At 39.1% G+C, this 19,579-nt stretch overlaps 2 protein-coding genes across 9 annotated transcripts in view; both read right to left on the bottom strand.

Annotated features, from left to right (window-relative positions):
- The window catches only part of LOC708012 (olfactory receptor 2F1-like), a 98,009-nt gene that overhangs the window by 24,225 nt on the left and 54,205 nt on the right, over nt 1-19,579 (bottom strand). For 4 of the 8 annotated variants that reach the window (XR_013415680.1, XM_077997618.1, XM_077997617.1 and 1 more), the window contains 2 exons: nt 17,634-17,846; nt 12,242-12,338 (listed from right to left, as the gene is read on the bottom strand). The exons of 1 other annotated variant lie outside the window; for it this stretch is intronic. The gene's annotated coding sequence lies outside the window, so the exon portion shown is untranslated. Of the gene's footprint in view, nt 1-7,851; nt 9,648-12,241; nt 12,339-17,633; nt 17,847-19,579 lie in introns of those variants that run through there. 3 more of the 8 variants (XM_077997622.1, XM_077997621.1, XM_077997623.1) reach the window with 2 other exon arrangements.
- Nucleotides 5,908-6,861, bottom strand: OR2F1 (olfactory receptor, family 2, subfamily F, member 1). The gene has a single exon (NM_001193960.3). The coding sequence runs from the start codon at nt 6,859-6,861 to the stop codon at nt 5,908-5,910; it is 954 nt and encodes a 317-aa protein (NP_001180889.3).

The following is a 19,579-nucleotide window of genomic DNA, read 5'->3' as shown; positions in this document are numbered from 1 at the left end:
AGAAGTGTTTTTTGTTTGTTTGAGACAGAGTCTTGCTCTGTCGCCCAGGCTAGAGTGCAGTGGTGTGTTCTCGGTTCACTGCCAGCTCCACCTCCTGGGTTCACACCGTTCTCCTGCCTTAGCTTCCCAAGTAGCTGGGACTACAGGAACCCGCCACCACACCCAGCTAATTTTTTGTATTTTTAGTAGAGACGGTGTTTCACCATGTTAGCCAGGATGATGTCGATCTCCTGACCTCGTGATCTGCCCGCCTCAGCCTCCCAAAGTGCTGGGATTACAGGTGTGAACCACCGCGCCTGGCCCCAGAAGAAGTGTTAATAGAAATTCTTTAGGAATAGAATACCAGACAGAAAATTGGATCTATACAAGAAAAGAAAAAAGAAAGAAAAGAAAAGAATAGAATAGAAAAGAAAAGAAAAAGAAAGGAAAAAAAAAAAAGAAAAGAAAGGAAAAGAAAAGAAAAGGAAGGTAGGTCATCCTGGAAATGGTAAGATTTAAGGTTAACATAAAATTCACTTTTAAATATTTAACAGACTACAGGATAATTGACCTAATTAAACTAAAGAGCTTCTGCACAGCCAAAGCTGAAACAGCATAGCAATTATTTGTATTCATAGTTTATGTTAATGTAAAATCTTTGAAAATAAAAGTGTAAAAATGAGGGGTAGCAAATAGTAGCACACTAAGGTTCCTGTATGAATATGGAATATCCTGTGAATACGCCATTGTACATGATAAAAGGGCCTTGCAGATGCATCTAAATGAAGGATTTTTAAATTGGGATATTGTCCTGGACAATCTGGGTGGCCCCAGTGTAATCACAAGTTTCTTGTAAAGAACAAGATACGAGGATCAGGGCCAGAAGAAAGATGTGTGATGACAGAGGATCATTTATCTGTCATCATAAGGAGGACAGAGTGGAGTGGAGGATCAGAGTCACAGAGAGGTTTGCTGTGCTGTTGGTCTTGTGGAAGGAGGAGCCACGAGCCAAGGAGTGGAGGTCAGCTCAAAAAGCAGGAAAGCAAGAAATGGAATCTTCCCCAGAGACCCCAGGGAGAAACGTAGCTCTGGCAACAGCTTGATTTTGCCCTAGTAGAACCCATATCAGACTCTGACCTTTGTAATGTTAAGGTAATAATTTTGTAATGTTTTGAGTCACAAAGTTTGTGGGACTTTGTAAAATAAAGTGGAAGTAAAATAGGCTCACGTTCACCAAATATGGGGCAGTTTGAACATCAATAAAGACAATAATTGTCATGGATTAAGACACATCGAATAAATGTACATTAGTGAGTACACGACTATAATGAAAAAAACCTCACCTCATTTGTTGTATTGAAAAGTGGCAAAGAGGAAAAATTTAAAAATTTATTTTGCCTTTCTCATACCAACTGTACCTCAGAAGGATGAAATAGTGATGAGGTGGAAGTTTCTCTCTGTAAACGTATTTTAGATTATAAAGAGAAAAGGATGATAGACTCTCATCATGTTGAACCCCTAATAAATTAATAGAGCTAGGTCAGTCCTTCTCTATCGGGGGCAATATTGGCATTGCCTAGTGGGGAGGGAGTACTAGGGCCACCTAGTAGGTAGATGTTAGGAATGTTGCTAAGTATCCTACCATGCACAAAATAGCCCCCATAACAAATAATTATTCAGCCCAAAATGTCAATAGATATTTGGCACTTTTGAAAAATCCTGACCTGTGCGATATAATAACTGTAACAATCCCCAGAAAAAAAAAAAAAGAAACATTGTGTTTCTTGCTGCAAACATTGTGTGCTTCTTGCTAGAAGGACATGTGACCATCTGTGAAATACTATTGTCAGAAAAATAAATAAATAAGTCTGATGAAACCTCTGGATTAAACGGGAGATACAGAAATAAAATAACATGTAAAATTATACTATAGGGATGTCAGCAAAAAATCTAGACTGTATGAGAGATCCAACAGAAACAAATGATGCAGTTTTATTTACAAAATAATTCCAACAGTAAGAAAGCAGAATTTATAGGTTACTAAATTACTATAAATTTATTAATTGATAGAGTAGAAGAATTCTCAGAGGCATAGTAGACAATTGGAATATATGGGTCTCATTTAGATTCTTATTTAAACAAACTGTAATTTTTATATGTATTAGATATTTAAGGAAAACCTTCAGTGGTGTTTTTATGGTTATTAACTAATGAAAAACATTTTATTTTCAAATGCTTTTCAGTGCCTTTTTAAATTTTTTCTATTTAATGCCTAAATAAACAATAAAGTTTAGAATAGCATCTTATTTTGTATTCCTGTATCAAGATAAAGGTCATGCCTTCTATGGGGAATGTCTTTCACAAGCAGCTGTGAATTACAAGTGTGTGCAGTCATAAGGTGATCCAACTAATTTAATTTATGAAGATTTAAGTTACTGAAAAAGTGCAGCCTTGAAATTAAAAAGTCTACCAAATAAAAAAGATAAAAATTGAAATGTAATAGATGGAATATATGATGGTTAATATTGACCATCAACTTGATTGGATTGAAGGTTACAAAGTATTGTTCCTGGGTGTGTCTGTGGAGATGTTGCCAAAGGAGATTAACATTTGAGTCAGTGGACTGGGAGAGGCAGACCCACCCTCAGTCTGGGTGGGCACCATCTAATCAGCTGCCAGCATGGCTAGGATAAAAGCAGGAAGAGGAACATGGATGCACTAGATTGCCTGAGTCTTCTGGCCTCCATCTTTCTCCTGTGCTGGATGCATCCTGACCTTAAACATCAGACTCCACTCCAATTTCTTCAGCTTTTGGACTCTTGGACCTACAACAGTGGTTGGCAAGAGGCTCTAGGGCCTTTGGCCACAGACTGAAGGCTGCATTGCTGGCTTCCCTACTTTTGAGGTTTTGGAACTCCAACTGGCTTCCTTGCTCCTCAGCCTACAGAAGGCCTATTGTGGGACTTTACCTTTTGATCGTGTGAGTCAATACTCCTTAATAAACTTCTTTTCATATATTCGTCTATCCTATTAGTCTTGTCTCTCTAAAGAACCCTGACGAATACAGAATATGAGACTATAGTAGTCTATTTCCACATACCTAATGCCCACTCTCAGCATTTCTGCTTCCTGAGATATCAAGACTTGGATAACCCTTCCAGGAAGAATCCCAACATGCTTAGGAGGGGTCTGAAGGCAAAGGATTGTGTGATGGTTGATGGAGAAATGTCACAAACGCTGTGACCACATGACCGCTTACAGAAATGAAGATATAGCATCTTCATGTATTTTCCTCCTTGATGTATTATGTATATATTTGTATTTTTGATTACTTTCTTCTTATCTCTTTCCCATACCATTTTATATAGGGCATGTTCATGATGGTGGATTTTCCAGTTTACTACACAATGTACAGAATGTTCAGACAGTATCCTCACATTTTAGAAGAGGAATGAGATTCAGATGGCATTTCCAATCTGGGAGATGAAGTGTTTTAGCTGACATCACTTTTAAATGACACTACTTTTACTTGTCTCCTTCCCATTGCATCTAACTTCATTCAGACATCTCTAACGTCTCAAGAGTATTACTGAAGCAGACCCAGCAGGCAGGCTGGTCGTCTTGCCTCTAATCTTTTTTGCCACTATCTCATTTGCCAGAGTGATAGTTTTTAAATGTGATTTTTTTTTCAATCTATACTCCTTCTAAAAATTCTCCATGGGCTATTGTTTTCTATCAGAATAAAATTAAAAGATACTTAGACATTTGACGCCGTCCAGGATCTGACCATGTCTAACCCGCCTGCTTTATCCTTACTACTCCCTCACTCTTCTCTGCCCTGAAATTGAACTTCCAGCATTTTTTGGACTTTCATTCTTGCTCACATCTCTACAACTTTAAACAGGTTGTTTCTTGTTTGGGTTTCTTATCTTCTAGATAACTTGTTCTTACATTTCTGGTCTCAACCCAAAGGTCCTTTTATAGGAAGCCTTCTGCAATCATTTCCAGCAGATTTCCCTTCACTGTAACACTTACCACAATGCGTTATCATTGTTTCATCATCTGTCTTCCCTACAATGCGAAATTGTCCTTGTCAGGATGGTATCATATTGACTATTGTGTCCAACAACCATTTATTGACACTGACACAGAATAGATACTCCACTGATAATACTTGAAATAAAATTTTAATTTGCCAGCATTGTCATCTTTTAGGATGCCTGCCTATCTTGCAAAATTTAAGATTGCATTACTATTAATATAAAATTCAGATATCAAATGGGCTTTGAGTTCTATGTCTTCAACACTGTAAGAAAGCTTAGATTCTATGATGATGTGTTGACAAATGTAAGAAATGCAAATCAACTGACTTAAAGAAAATGCAAAAGGAAGAAAGGACTTTGACACCTTCAATGGAGTAGAGAGACCAGCTATGATCATATTCTTTCTTTTCTTTCCCCTTTCTCAGTTATGTCTTCTCCTTCTTTTATATCAGTTATGCTTCTTTTCAAAGGGAATTCCACTGTCAGACAAGCCCAGGTTACAAGATTTACGAAAGTTCACCTGTGGCTCTGTTGTGTGTGTGAGGGCAGGAAAGACAGAGGGGGCAAGAGAAGTTCTCAGTGTGGAGACTTGAGGGTAACATTTGCCCAGCTAACTGACCTTCTTTGATGTTCAAAAATTCATATTAAATTATCTTACCCTTCACTGACTTTGGCTGAAGAGTTTGTCCTTAGATTAACTGTCTTTGACCTTTTATACAGTATCTCATAATTTGTGTGCTTTTTTGTGTGTTTCTGAAGATTCAGAGAGGGCCAGGTGTGGTGGCTCACACTTGTAATCCCGGCACTTTGGGAAGCCGAGGCAGGTGGATCACCCGAGGTCAGGAGTTCAAGACCAGCCTGACCAACATGGAGAAACCCCATCTCTACTAAAAAATATGTTAAAAATTAGCCAGGCATGGTGGCACATGCCGGTAATCTCAGCTACTTGGGAGGCTGAGGCAGGAGAATCACTTGAACCCAGGAGGCAGAGGTTGCAGTAAGCCAAGATCACGCCATTGCACTCCAGCCTGGGCAACAAGAGTGAAACTCCATCTCAAAAAATAAAAATAAATAAATAAATAAATAAAGCTTCAGAGGAAGAGCTTATGAATTTTTCAGAGATTAATCATTTTTAATATTTTAAATGACATACCTATACATGCAGTAAAATTCTTCTCAAACTGTTTGGATACTGTCAAGGAGTGCCTGAAGCTTAACTTTTCTTGGTCAATAATAGTCTTTAGTACAAACAACCATTGATTATAACCCTATAAAGGTAAAACAAGACCTTGAGTTGGTATTTTTTCACTGAATTACCTCCGGCACTCAGGAAAAGACATTATGTTCACCTTTTGTAGGTCCTGCACAAAAACATTTTAGTCAGTCTTGACAATAACACTTTTCTCAGAATGTTGACTCACACAATTACTGCGTATGATGACTTACGCTACAAATTATTTAAAATGAGTCTTCAAATGTAAAAACGCATTTTGTTTTAATGGAAGCACCATAACCTTTTATAAAATGTGGATGTGTAAGTACCAGTGGTCTAAGGTAACATCCATGAATAGGTTTATGATTACAAACGATGTGACAAATCAAAACAGTAAGTAGTAATTTTTTTTCAATGATCGTCAGGCTGTAAGAGTGGAGGTGGAAGAAGTGTGGGAAGTTTTATAACAGCAATATCTAACTCCACTGTTCATAAACATAACCCCACATCCCACACCCCATCCAACTCAACCACTCAGCCTCCTACATAACACCCACAGTTCATGTTATGTCGTCTCCTTCCTGGTTGCCAGGACAACATAGTTTACACCTGTGAGATCTGAGTTGGGTGAACACTGAGGTAAAGCTGTTTTCTCTAAGTCATGCTCGTGAGTCAAGTTGCCAACTTTGATGCTAACCCAGAGAATTTCCATAATAGTTTCTGCCAGGCCCCCTTCACCTCTTTATTCCTTAGGCTGTAAATCATGGGGTTCAGCATTGGTGTCAAAATGGCATAAAAGAGAGAGAACAACTTCTCCTGAAGGACAGAGAGACTGGAGTGGGGCTGGATGTAAGTGAAAATGGCCAGGCCATAGCACAGGGCAACCACCGTGAGGTGAGAGGCACACGTGTGGAAGGCTTTCTTTCTTCCCTCTGTAGACTGGATCTTTACAATGGTGGAGATGATCCAGATGTAGGACAAAAGAACCAGGCAGAAGGGTGTCATCAGAAAAACAATGCTAGACACCATGATGGCGGCCTCATTGGAAGAAGTGTCCACACAAGCCAGCCTGATCACAGCTAGGAGTTCACAGGATATATGATCAATAAACTTGTTAGTGCACATGGGCAGACGAAAGGTGATAGCAGTCTGCACAAGAGAATTGATGAAGCCACTGACCCAGGATGTGATGGCCAACCTAGCACACAGTGCTCCATGCATGATGGCCGAGTATCGCAGGGGGTCACACACAGCCACATAGCGGTCATAGGCCATCACTGCCAGGAGAACAAACTCAATCCCACCTAAGGCCAAGGAGAAAAATAACTGGGCTGCACAGCTCTGGAATGGGATGGATTTATGTTCTGCAAGAAAATGTGCCAACAGCTGAGGGACGATGCTTGTGGCATAGGAGACATCGACAAGGGAGAGGTTGGTAAGAAAGAAATACATGGGAGTGTGGAGTCGGTTGTCCAGTCTGATCAGAAGGACAATGAGACAGTTCCCCAGCATGGTCACCATGTACATGACCAAGAACAGGACAAAGAGGGAGACCTGAGCGTCCCAGTCACTGGACAGGCCGAGGAGAATAAAGTCACTCACCCAAGTCTGGTTATCTGTTCCCATTAAAATATTCAAGGATTATTAATCTGTGAAGGGAGTCAGAAAAAAAACAGAAGCTGTTGAATAACCGTAAGAATAACTTGTTTGAATGCATTCTGTACATGCCAGCCAGCCCTAGGCAGGTACTTCAGGTCATTTATTGGCCAAAATGACAGTCTTGACCCAACATGCATTACATTTACTTTATATCAGAGAGACAAACTGTGGCCTTTACAAGACACAATTTGATGTCAGGGAAGTCAGTTAAATCCTAGAAATGATGCATTGCAACATTAGGAGTTCTACATCTTTACGAACTTACTTCAGATTCCAGGGCAACGAGAGGATTGCAAATGACAACCAGCAGGTAAAATGATAAGCAATGAAGAAGAACATGGTTGGAAAGTTAACAAATTACCTTAAATATGTCAAATAGACTCATCTTGATGGAATGTGTAAATGTACTACAAAAGTAAATAATGCATTGCAACATTAGGAATTCTGAGTCTTTACCAACTTACTTCAGATTCCAGGGAAAGGACAGAATTTCAAATGACAACCAGCAGGTAAAATGATAAGCAATAAAGAAGAATATGGTTGGAAAGTTAAAGAATTACCTTAAACATGTCAACTAGACTTATTTTGATGAAACGTGTAAATCTACTACAAAAGGAAAGATTTGGAAGAAGCAAGGCCTGGAGGAAAAATCTGGAACTGGAAACCCATGTTTAAACCTGATTTTATTGGGCAGATTCATGATGTTGGTTTATTGATAAACATTATATATGCAAGAGGACATTATTACATAACTCACAAGTACATTTAGCATCAAATGTAGATAACATATGAGGAAAGTACTTTTTGAACTGTTACTGGTAGTACAACTGTAGAATCGTGTGTTTTAATAGTAACCTGATGTCTGTGTCAGGATAGGTAAGCCAACAAACATGATTTTCCCTGCATCCTCTCCACAAATTCAGATACAAATAAAATTGAAGACCATCTGTAACATACCTGCGAGTATACGAATGGCTTAGATGATTTGAGGATCCTGCGGCCGACTGGTCTTTTGGGTAGCCTTTGACCTCTTTGTGGGATAGGATTGTAATTGCACCTTGGTCTCTCTTTTTTTTTTTTTTTTTTTTTTTTTTTTTTTTGCTTTTTTCAACTTGCTGCTGTTGCTATGGCCGTGAAAGAAAATAAATATGGATATGAATGCTTAGACTTTTTAGATATGAGGGAGGAAGAGAAAGCAGATGTCTAAGGACCCTTCTTCATTGTCCAAGACAGAGAGGAAGATATGAATTCACTTGAATGTACATTGGAATGGAGATTCCCTTCTCCTTACTTTTGCTCAGCAAGTGCTTTGTCAGTAAAACTAATGTTATAGCATCAATTTTGAACATTAAACAAAAACAAGCTACATTGTAAAAAAAAAAAATTAGAACCAATTCCTTCTTATTCCATGTCTGCCTCTTCATGAGCTTTCCTTTTATTGCAGTGTCCACAATAAGGGAAAATAGGAAAGAAAGGAGGCAGGAGACATTGAGGGCAGAAACAGGTCCGGACGGACTAGGGTCTCTTACCTACAAGGGAAAGACTGTCAGTGCTTCAACTCTCTTACGTGATAAAGGATTAAGCAAAACATGTAGTTCCAGAAATGCTCATCCCTTTCATAGTTGACATTCACATCCATTTTTTCTAGACTCTCCCTAATGTCCTCCTCAAGACCTTCCTTCTGCTCCAACATTTCCTCCTTTACTGCTCTGTCCTGATGCTCCCAGCAGCACCCCTCAGCAGCACCCCTCAGCAACACCCCTCAGCAGCACCCCTCAACGCTTTTCTAAAATAATAGTGAGCCTGAGAATACATTTGATTGCCTCAAAGAGACATTCAAATTTAAATTCTAAAAGCTCAAAAAGATTTCACTAAAAGAAAACCTGTCAACTATTATTGACTAGATTCCAGATTTGCATCTGAATTAGGCATTTTTCCATTAACTTGGCAAACACCTATAAAGTGCCATCGTTGTTACATGATGGATTTTTAGGGTGAATATTACCCTTAATTTTCACGTAGACCTGACATATCAGTGAGGGAAAAGACATAGTGGTCTTCACTGTATTTGCTCCTCTGCCGCACTGGAGACCTTGCAAGCCCGTGACTCACTGTGCTCCTCTCAGCCACCCAGCATGTCTCTCCACTAAGTCCTTGTCACATTACAAATGACTGACAGTGTCTCATCTCAGAGAAAGTGTGAACTTCAGAGTCTAACAGCTCCTGTGTTGGATCCACATGTGTTCTGTTTCCTGAGACTTGGAGCAAGATGCTTAGCATTTCAGAGCCTCATATTCTTCATGTGTGAAAAGTGCCTAATATTGACCAGCTGAAGGGTCGTGGGTGAAATTAAAGGAGTTAAAGGACTAAGGTTCCTACAGGAGTGCTGGAACAGGCAGGTGTCCATTATTTACTGATGATCCTTAGTCTTGATTTCATGCTCTCTCATTGAGAATCTTCTTTATCCATTTACTCTCCCTCTCTACCATCCTCAGGTTTCTCTTGTTCCTGAGTAACTCCTTTGCCCTCATTATAGAAGAAAATATACAGGCATCTCAACTTAGGAAGCTTTACTGTGTATATAGCATTCTAAATCCCCCTTCGTTTCACATCTCTAATGATTGGAATCCATTGTCTGGATTTATTTCCTAATATTTATTCCTGAGCCTATAAATATTTCTGCCCTCACTAATCTATAGGATTTGAAAACTTAAAGGTTACTGGTAACCTGCCATCATCAATTCCAGAGATTTTTTTTTTTTTTTTTGAGATGGAGTCTGGCTCGGCCCCCCGGGCTGGAGTGCAGTGGCCGGATCTCAGCTCACTCCAAGCTCCGCCTCCCGGGTTCCCGCCATTCTCCTGCCTCAGCCTCCCGAGTAGCTGGGACTACAGGAGCCCGCTGCCTCGCCCGGCTAGTTTTTTGTATTTTTTAGTAGAGACGGGGTTTCACCGTGTTCGCCAGGATGGTCTCGATCTCCTGACCTCGTGATCCGCCCGTCTCGGCCTCCCAAAGTGCTGGGATTACAGGCTTGAGCCACCGCGCCCGGCCTCCAGAGATTTTTTTTTATCGTATTTTCATTTTTTACTTAGCTTTTAATAATGTTACCTGTTTCTTCCTTCAAACTCTCAACTCTGTCATGGACTTCTGTCCTGATTTTCCTCCAATCGAATTTGCTTTCTTAACCTTCCTTGTTCCCCTGCTCTGCTCTGTGAGCATTTGCTAAAGTTCTGTGCTCAGAACTTGTACTCAACTTCTACAGTTTTTCTTGGAAGTCTTTTTATTTCTAGTTATAATAATTACTATCAACTCTATATGGCTCACCCTCAATTTTACATTTAGCTTCTGGATTTCCCTTCAAAGCTCCAAATGCATTCCAGAAAAGCTGAATGAATGTTTCTTAAATATCTCACCGATGCCTGTACTCCTCTATCCACAAATGAAATTCCATCCTGAGTTCTTTTTTACTATCAGCAGAATTAGATTTCTCGTAGTCTCTCAGTGAATCATCTTTTATTTTTCCCTCTTTGCCACAGAATACATTCTCTTCCTTTATTTTATTATATATCTCCCCCATCTTCTCCTTACTCTCAGCCACACTTACCCTTTCCCTCTTTATTCCCATCTTCTAGAATGCCGGAGCTTCCTTGTAAATTTCTCTAATGTAACTTCCATTCACTCCAAAAATCCTACACACTACCTCCAAGTTAATTATATAAAATACAAATTTTTACGTCATTTTAAGCACAAAAAGATCTATAATGTCTAAGTGCTTAAAGATTTAAGTTTATCCTGGGCAGAATACTTTTTATCTAATCCATAATCTACTCTTCTTCTATGACTAACTTTTATTAACTATAGCATTTAGTATCATGCCCTGTGTTTTCCAACAAAGTCTTTTATTAAAATAAGCTGCTAATACTTAAATATCTTTCGCTGATATGTTAGCTAATTTTTATTAACCCATCAAGTTTGCTGTGTTTTTCCATGGCCATTGTGGGTTTCAAAATAATTAATACTCAAAAATATATCTTGTTTCTAACGTTTTTGGATTGATGTTAGATAAAGAAAATGTAAGTATCATCTGCACTTGGAAAACCAATTGAAAGAGGAACCATGTACGAGCCAGATGATTTTAATGCACCTTCAGTTAAAACCATATGCATATTATTCTGGGCTCACCTTTCAGCTAAATATAACTGGCTTTCTATTCTTAGATCATGATGAACGGACCAGGTGCCAGGTAACATGCTTCATATCCAACCACTCCTATAGGAAGCCAAAGCTTGATCCTTACTGCTCTAATTTGTGGAATCTGTACTTCCCCTACACAAGTGACATTCATTGAAGTCAATTAACTAAGGAAAAAACGTGAGAATATTTCTTCAATTTGTCTGCGCGAACATAACTACCAAAACCTCTTAATACAAGCATGCAGCCAAGTTACAAAACCAGTGTTGGACAATGAACACAGCTAATAGTCCTATTTAGCTCTTCGTGGTGTACAAGTGTGACTTATGTGCTCTTCACAGTACTTGCCCAACACCAACAACATTACCTTTTTGCCAGGCATCTAATGTTTCTTTAGTAAGCAATAAAATTATATTTTACATTCATAGAGTTATATCATCTTTATACTCAATAAGCATCAAATCAATTTTTTTCTACATATGTTTTGAGCTTTCTTTTGACTGTTGAAAATAACCAATTCATGCTGCCTGCTCAGAACACAGTACTGAAGAGTGGCATTCCCTGTGGTTCACCTCCATAAACAGGATCACAATGAAAAAAGGAATTCCTATTGCCTGTGTTTTATGAAATGGGGTGAATGTAGGATAATCACTGTGACCATAAGAAATAGAAAACAATGTGTGATATAGTAAGAGAGGTGCTATCGAAATATTCTGTGAATGATTATCTTTCTTAAAGCCCTGTCTCTAATGCCTGAAATGTATTACATTTATGTTGAACATTGTCCTTTTTTGCGAAATGTTCAAAAATGCAATAATGCTAAATGAAACTTTTATAATATAAAGTACCTAAACATTATCAACTGGTATAACAGCTTACACTGATCCTTTACAATACATCACATAACAGTAAAAACTGGAGTTTTAGATGTAAATAACCTGAAGATTACAGAAAAAAATCAGGGAAGAGGTATGAATAGCAAAGATAAAAATTTTCTAGTTAAAATATTACCTTTATTGGAATGGCTAAGTTGAGCTAATTAATATGTGCATCACATCACATACACATTATTTTTGTAACAAGAATTCTTAAAATATATACAATAAATATACACAATTTTTATTTGTCAAACAAACATATAAAAGAAAACAAAATTACTTTTGTTGGACCCAGGTAAAAGATCCTCCATGTGCCTTCTTTGTTTATCCAGTAGTTATTAGTTACAGCAAATATCAGGACTGAAATGTTCTTCTATCTATGACAAAGGAAGACCAAAAAAATAAGTGTTTAGATTCCTCACACAGTTCATTTTACATAATAAAAAAACCCTGATTTAACAGTTAAATTTCAATCAGTCATGATCTTTCTTTAGTAAAGCAAATCTATTCATGGGCTATAGATGTTCCTGCCTTCCTTTCTCTGAATTTATATTCTAACTCCTCATCTATGAAACAAAAAGCTCCATGCCAGTCTCTGTAGCTCTCTACATGCAGGCCTGCCTTCCAGAAGATGTGATCCCTGTTCTAAAGTTGCCTTTTCCTCTCCCCTTCTTCAAAGGAACACAGGGAAAGGCAAGATGTTAAGTGAAGTTAAACATGTTACTCATAGTAAATTCTTAGGCAGTGATGTATGTTAATATTTGTTGTAAACATCTGGTATTTTCAAATTATGGAATCATTCTGCCAACTAGTCTGCTAGAATTTTCTTTAACCCTGAATAGTTGATCTCTGAGATGGGGGTGCCATCCATGCCCAGCTCTGTACAACTCTGCAGAATGCTGAGACGAAAGGGTACAGCCGCAAGCAACAATGACTTCCCACCTAAAGTTCCCTTTCAGCCTTTTACCACATCCTCCCCCTATTGCTGCTCTAATGAAATGAGAAGATGTTGGAGGAACCATGAGCCACTGTTCATCAAGTAAAAGATGAGAAGCCAGACCCATAGTTAAAATCAATCGGGCATTGACAGAACTTATCACTGTGTTGGTGCCACACAGACAGGATCATAAGTTGTGGGGCTCTGGAAATGTCTTCACGTGCTGCTGTTCACATTTTTGTTGTATTATTTTTAATTGCATTTAAATTCCATTGCTACTCTGCGGACCAAGACTGAAATATATTCAATTTATTCTTCCAAGGAATCAAATGTCCAGGGCTTGACACTTAGGCATAATTTCCTTTTGCAACATTGAGTTCCATGTTTTGCTATCCCACTCCAGTCAGTGTATTATACATTTTAAAGTATCTAACATAATTTGCCACTTCTATTGACTGGCTGCCTTAAAACATTAACTTCTCCCTTTTCCCCCGTATTAGGAAGAGGGAAGTGTTGACTTGGAAAGACTCAGGAGGTATGCACACTAGAAAAGTATTCCTCAATGTCTCACATTCCAAAAACATATTTTTGAATAATAATCCTTTCCACTATTTACATCAATTCAAAGAGTGCATGGTTAAACAAAACCTTCTAAGAGCTTTGTGAATTTAATCTGAAACATACTGAGGCTTAGGGGCATATTACCAATATTATCTCTTATTCATTATAGTGATAATTCCCTAAAGCTAAGGTCTAAAAAGCCAAAAACTTTCTCTCCAGAAAATGTGTGCACCATGATTCTAATACTCCACCGAAGTTTAATCCCATTTGCCCTTCTTGTTGGAGTCCTCTACAATCTTAGCTGAGGCAAATAGAGCTCTGAATACTCTGTAGCGTATTCAATAGTGCACATGAAGGTTAAGTCCCATAATCTACATATATTTTTCTTCCATGCTGCTCTAAATAAACCAGACACATTTCTTTACAGACTTGGGCTGTGATTAGAAATGTTCATTTCATTCAGAGGAAGGTGCATCTGACCTTTGGTTGAACACTTGGTTGTATACACTGGATGCATCCATCATGGGCAGAAGTATTTCCATCATACTAACATTTGGATACCCAGAACCCAAGTGCCACTGGGTGGGTGAGATCTCAAAGATGGTTTTAGATATCCTGAGAAGACAATTAGTCGTTCTTCTTTGAGACCTTGTTATCTATTTCCTGTCTTGATTTGGTTGACTTTTCCCATAATCTGAGTCCAATTATTGAGGCCCAGTGTCTCAAACATGGTGCAATCCTAAAATTCGCCTTTGCCAATATGTTTTATCATGGTTTCATTCTGTAAATGCTTATCTTCTTTATATCTCCTCTCTCCTGTATCTAAGTCTAGGGTATTCTTTTGGAGCATAATTTCCTTAGTCTAGAGAGTCTCAACAGTGCATTCCCTACAACACACTCTAGATTAATGAAACCTGAGTCAGGAGACCTCAACGGTAGTCCCAGTTCATGTTCTGAGAGCTGTAGACTTCAATTAATTTATTTCATCATCTTACATTTAAAATTTCCCTCAGAGAAAGGAAAATTAAAATCAAAATACTCTAAGGGAAATAATTGAGAGAAAAGACATTAAAACAATTGACAATTTATCTGGAAATGTAATATACATATTTGGAAAAGTAATATATTCCTGCTACATGTTCGTTAATATCAATCAATGTATAAGTAAAAGTTTTATAGCTATGAATTTCTCCTCTAAGTTTCTTTCCCAAAAATAATGTAGAATTCATCCATGGTATCTCTATTTTAAAAGTAATAATTATCTTCTTCCCCAACCTCTGTTTTCACTCTCTCTTCTTCTCTACTAGTAATAAAGATTGAAATTGAGAAACCCATGAAATGAAAATGTAGTTAGTTCTCCAGCTTCTGGAAAACAAAATTATTTTATTACATTTGTTTTAATACTTAGAGTGAGACGATTTCATCATTCATGGTTCTTATTTCTGATCCAAACTTCCTAAAAATTCACGTAAGAACGACTTCTACCTCTCTATAAACTTCTGTTGACACTCTCTGCTGAAATTTCTATTAAGAGCTCTAAAATATTCATCAGAGCCTGAGAAAGTGGACTTACCTATTTCAGTAAACGTTTAAGTTGTTTGGTAAAGAATGCTCCCCTCCAACAAAATGATGGATGATGGAGTTTAAGGGTTCCAGACTCCTCGGACTCAGGGGCTCAGAAATCACCTGAGACTAGTTTAGATTGTGAGAAAAACTACTGGGAGGAAATTCATAGATGGCCTCAAATTGGCTGATCCACAGAGCTACAGAAGTGTGGCAGTGTCTGACTTTGCACAGAAGGGCTTAGAGAGTCCCCTCAGGAGCTTCATGCATTAGAGTGACTAATTGTCACCACTCCCAATTCTCCAGAGCAGAGCCTCCATGCGGCCCTTCCTGTCCCTATGGAAAGCTGTGCTCTACCATCCCTCTCCCCTCAAAAACTCCACTGAAGCCCTAGATCACTCTAAAAAGTCACAGAAGCCAGCTTTGTGAGGTTTAAGATGTTCTCCTGTAACTTGAACCTGAGTTTTAGCCCTCAAAGCCCCTATTCCAGTTAGCAGTTACGGGTCTCCATCTATACCCCGTGAACCAAGTCAACTTTTATATCTGACACTAGGATGCCCTTACCTCTGTCTGTAGACAAGAGAATTGTGCTTCAACCCCCAGAGTTTTGTGCAAGAGTTTCTCTGACCAACGCAAGTGTGGATAGAAAACTAAGTATATTTTCATGGTGTTAAGTTCCAATACTAATAACATCGCATTATTTTAAGATTTTAATTAAGAGCTAAGACTATAACTAAGACCTACACAAAGAAAGTCTTATGATCCACAGGGAGAAAAAAAAGAAAGCAAAAAGTTTATCCAAAATCCTTGATATAGTTTGAATGTATGTCCTTGCCAATTCTCATGTTGAATTGTCATCCCTAGTTTTGGAGGTGAGGCCTTGTGTGAGGTGTTTGGATCATGCGGGTGGATCCCTCATCAGTGGATTGAGCCATTCCCCTTGGTGTTAAGTGAGGTCTCTCTCTGAGTTCACACAAGATCTGGTCATTTAAAAGTGTGGGGGCGGGCTGGGCATGGTGACTCACGCCTGTAATCCCAGCACTTTGGGAGGCCGAGGCGGGCCGATCACGAGGTCAGGAGATCGAGACAATCCTGGCTAACACGATGAAACCTGGTCTCTACTTAAAAAATACAAAAAAATTAGCCGGGCGTGGTGGTGGGCGCCTGTAGTCTCAGCTACTAGGAGGCTGAGGCAGGAGAATGGTGTGAACCCAGGAGGTGGAGCTTTCAGTGAGCCGAGATTGCACCACTGCACTCCAGTCTGGGCAACAGAGCAAGATTCCATCTCAAAAATAAATAAATAAATAAATAAATAAATAAATAAATAAATAAATAAATATAAAATAAAATAAAATAAAAATGTGGGGGCCGGGCGTGGTGGCTCACGCCTGTAATCCTATCACTTTGGGAGGCCAGGCTGAGGTGGGCAGATTGCCTGAGCTCAGGAGTTCGAGATCAGACTGGGCAACACGGTGAAACCCTGTCTCTGCTAAAATACAAAAGGAATTAGCTGGGTGTGGCAGCGTGCGCCTATAATCACAGCTGCTCGGGAGGCTGAGTCAGGAGAGTTGCTTGAACCCGGGAAGCGGAGGTTGCAGTGAACCAAGATCGTGCCACTGCACTCCAGCGTGGGCTACAGAGCGAGACTCCATCCCTCCAAAAAAAAAAAAAGGGGGGAGGGGCACCTCCCCACCCCCAATCTATCTCTCTTGCTCCTCCTTTTTCCATGGGATGTGCCTTCTCCCACTTTGCCTTCTGCCATGAGTAAAAGCTCCCTGAGGCTTCCCCAGAAGCTGGATAAATGCTGGTGCCAGGCTTGTACAGTCTGCAGAACCATGAGCCAATTAAACCTATTTTCTCTATAAATTACTCTGTCTCAGGTATTTCTTTGTAGCAATGCAAGAACAGCCTAATACAATCCTTAACACGGAATGGTTAACTTTCTACACCTTTTAAACATTTTAATACCTAGGAAGAGGTTTGATGCAATTTTGAAAGAACAGAGTCATGTTACCATTCTGACATATTATTTATGCCTCAAGCACTCCCCGCCCTTTTTTCTTTTTACTGGGTTTGTTTATGAGTTCTATTTGCTTATTTATTTATTTTGAGACAGTCTCACTCTGTCGCCCAGGCTGGAGTACAGTGGTGTGATCACAGCTCACCATAGCCTCAATTCTCCCACCTCAGGCTCCTAAGTAGCTGGAACTACAGGCATCCACCACCAAATCCAGCCAATTTTTATATTTTTCATAGAGACGGTGTTTTGCTGTGTTTCCCAGGCTTGTTTTGAACTCCTAAGCTCAGCAATCCACCTGCCTAGGCCTCCCAAAGTGCTGGGATTACAGGTGTGAACCACTGTGCCTGGTCTTCAAGCACCTTTTAAGTGAATCATTAATCCATTAATCATTCAGCTACCCAGTCAAATGCCTGGGAATTCCTCAGCACCACCATCTACCTGTCCACTCATTGTACAACTATCATCATCTCAAAACTCACTTATGCATTTGCTTAACTACTCCCCCATGTATTGACAAATTCTATCATCCACATGTCAACTCATCTATTTCCCTGATATCCCTTACTTAGTTGCTAAATCTTCCATACTTACCCAGTGTAACATCACTACTTCATTCCATCAGGTTATCATAGCTTCTGATATTATAGCACTGGATGACTTTGACAGAGGTTCTGTGATATTCCAGGCAATAAGGAGAAAAAGTAGATACTCTTCTCATCCTTCTCCCCAGTTTCTAAACACCCACGTAGAATTGAAATAGTTGGTTGTATATTTTCTTTGAGTCATACTGGAAAAATTCTATGGCTGTAAGGATTTAGCTGAAAATTAGCACACATTCACCCACTTATACTTTATCTGTTAAAACAGACCTTAAAAATAATTGAGTTTCTTCTAGTCTAGATTCTATATAGAGTATAGAAAAGTAGAAAGAACATCGTTTCCATTCTAAATAGGAAAAGGCCAGATAATCTACAAAATCATAACTGTTTCCGAACTCATTAGAAAGCTTAAGTTGCAGGGAAACCTATAAGCATGAAAACATAGGAAAGATAGATACCTCCAAAAAGGCATAGGAAATGAGCTCTGCCTTATCTAGGCCAAAGCATGGGAGAAAAGTGAGGCCAACATACAAACCAGGAAGAACTGCTTTGCTAAAATGCTAAAGGCTAAGTGAAGAGTACTATGAGTTTAGAGTGGGAGGAACCACAAATAGAAAAGGAGTTCATACTTACACTCAAGATTTTCTCCTCAGACTTTAAACAGTCTTTTTTTTTTTTTTTTAATTTCAGGCCAGGAGGGAGCAATATAACTAAGGACAGAAAATGTTTTGTTTTTCTTGTATATTTACAGTCACCTAATTTCACATTTTGTGAAATGGACAGTAACCTGTTTCCTAAAAGAGTCCTGTGGGTGCTTTTTGAGCTGTGATAATAGCAAAATTGTCTTTCAGTAATAATGTCAAATTAATTCTTCTTTTTTTAAATTACACTTTAAGTTCTAGGGTACACGTGCACAACGTGCAGGTTTGTTACATATGTATACATGTGCCATGTTGGTGTGCTGCACCCATCAACTCGTCAGCACCCATCAACTCGTCATTTACATCAGGTATAACTCCCAATGCCATCCCTCCTCTCTCCCCCCTCCCCACAATAGGCCCCGGTGTGTGTTGTTCTGCTTCCCGTGTCCAAGTGATCTCATTGTTCAGTTCCCACCTATGAGTGAGAACATGTGGTGTTTGGTTTTCTGTTCTTGTGATAGTTTGCTGAGAATGATGGTTTCCAGCTGCATCCATGTCCTGACAAAGGACACAAACTCATCATTTTTTATGGCTGTATAGTATTCCATGGTGTATATGTCCCACATTTTCTTAATCCAGTCTGTCACTGATGGACATTTGGGTTGATTCCAAGTCTTTGCTATTGTGAATAGTGCTGCAATAAACATACGTGTGCATGTGTCTTTATAGCAGCATGATTTATAATCCTTTGGGTATATACCCAGTAATGGGATGGCTGGGTCATATGGTACTTCTAGTTCTGGATCCTTGAGGAATCGCCATACTGTTTTCCACAATGGTTGAACTAGTTTAGAGTCCCACCAACAGTGTAAAAGTGTTCCTATTTCTCCACATCCTCTCCAGCACCTGTTGTTTCCTGACTTTTTAATGATTGCCGTTCTAACTGGTGTGAGATGGTAACTCATTGTGGTTTTGATTTGCATTTCTCTGATGGCCAGTGATGATGAGCATTTTTTCATGTGTCTGTTGGCTGTATGAATGGTAAACAGTCTTAACAAGAATGTTTGGAGGAGGGTGGAAAATCAGAAAAACCTTCCTTCATCGTGCAGGTCTAGGGAAAGACAGTAACATCTACTATAGGAGGCAGAAAATACCCTCCCTCTTACCAAGTCTGCCTCCCTTGGTGAACAAAACACGGAGCCACTGAGAAAGAGCATAAAATTCTGTTCTTTCCTAGAGAAAGATGAAGACTCACTGCTGAGGGAAGAAAACTGAAAAAAATTGCTAGCCTTGGAGT

This window comes from Macaca mulatta, chromosome 3, assembly GCF_049350105.2.
Source record: "Macaca mulatta isolate MMU2019108-1 chromosome 3, T2T-MMU8v2.0, whole genome shotgun sequence".
Lineage (NCBI taxonomy): Eukaryota > Metazoa > Chordata > Mammalia > Primates > Cercopithecidae > Macaca > Macaca mulatta.
This window is presented reverse-complemented; position numbering and strand designations above follow the sequence as displayed.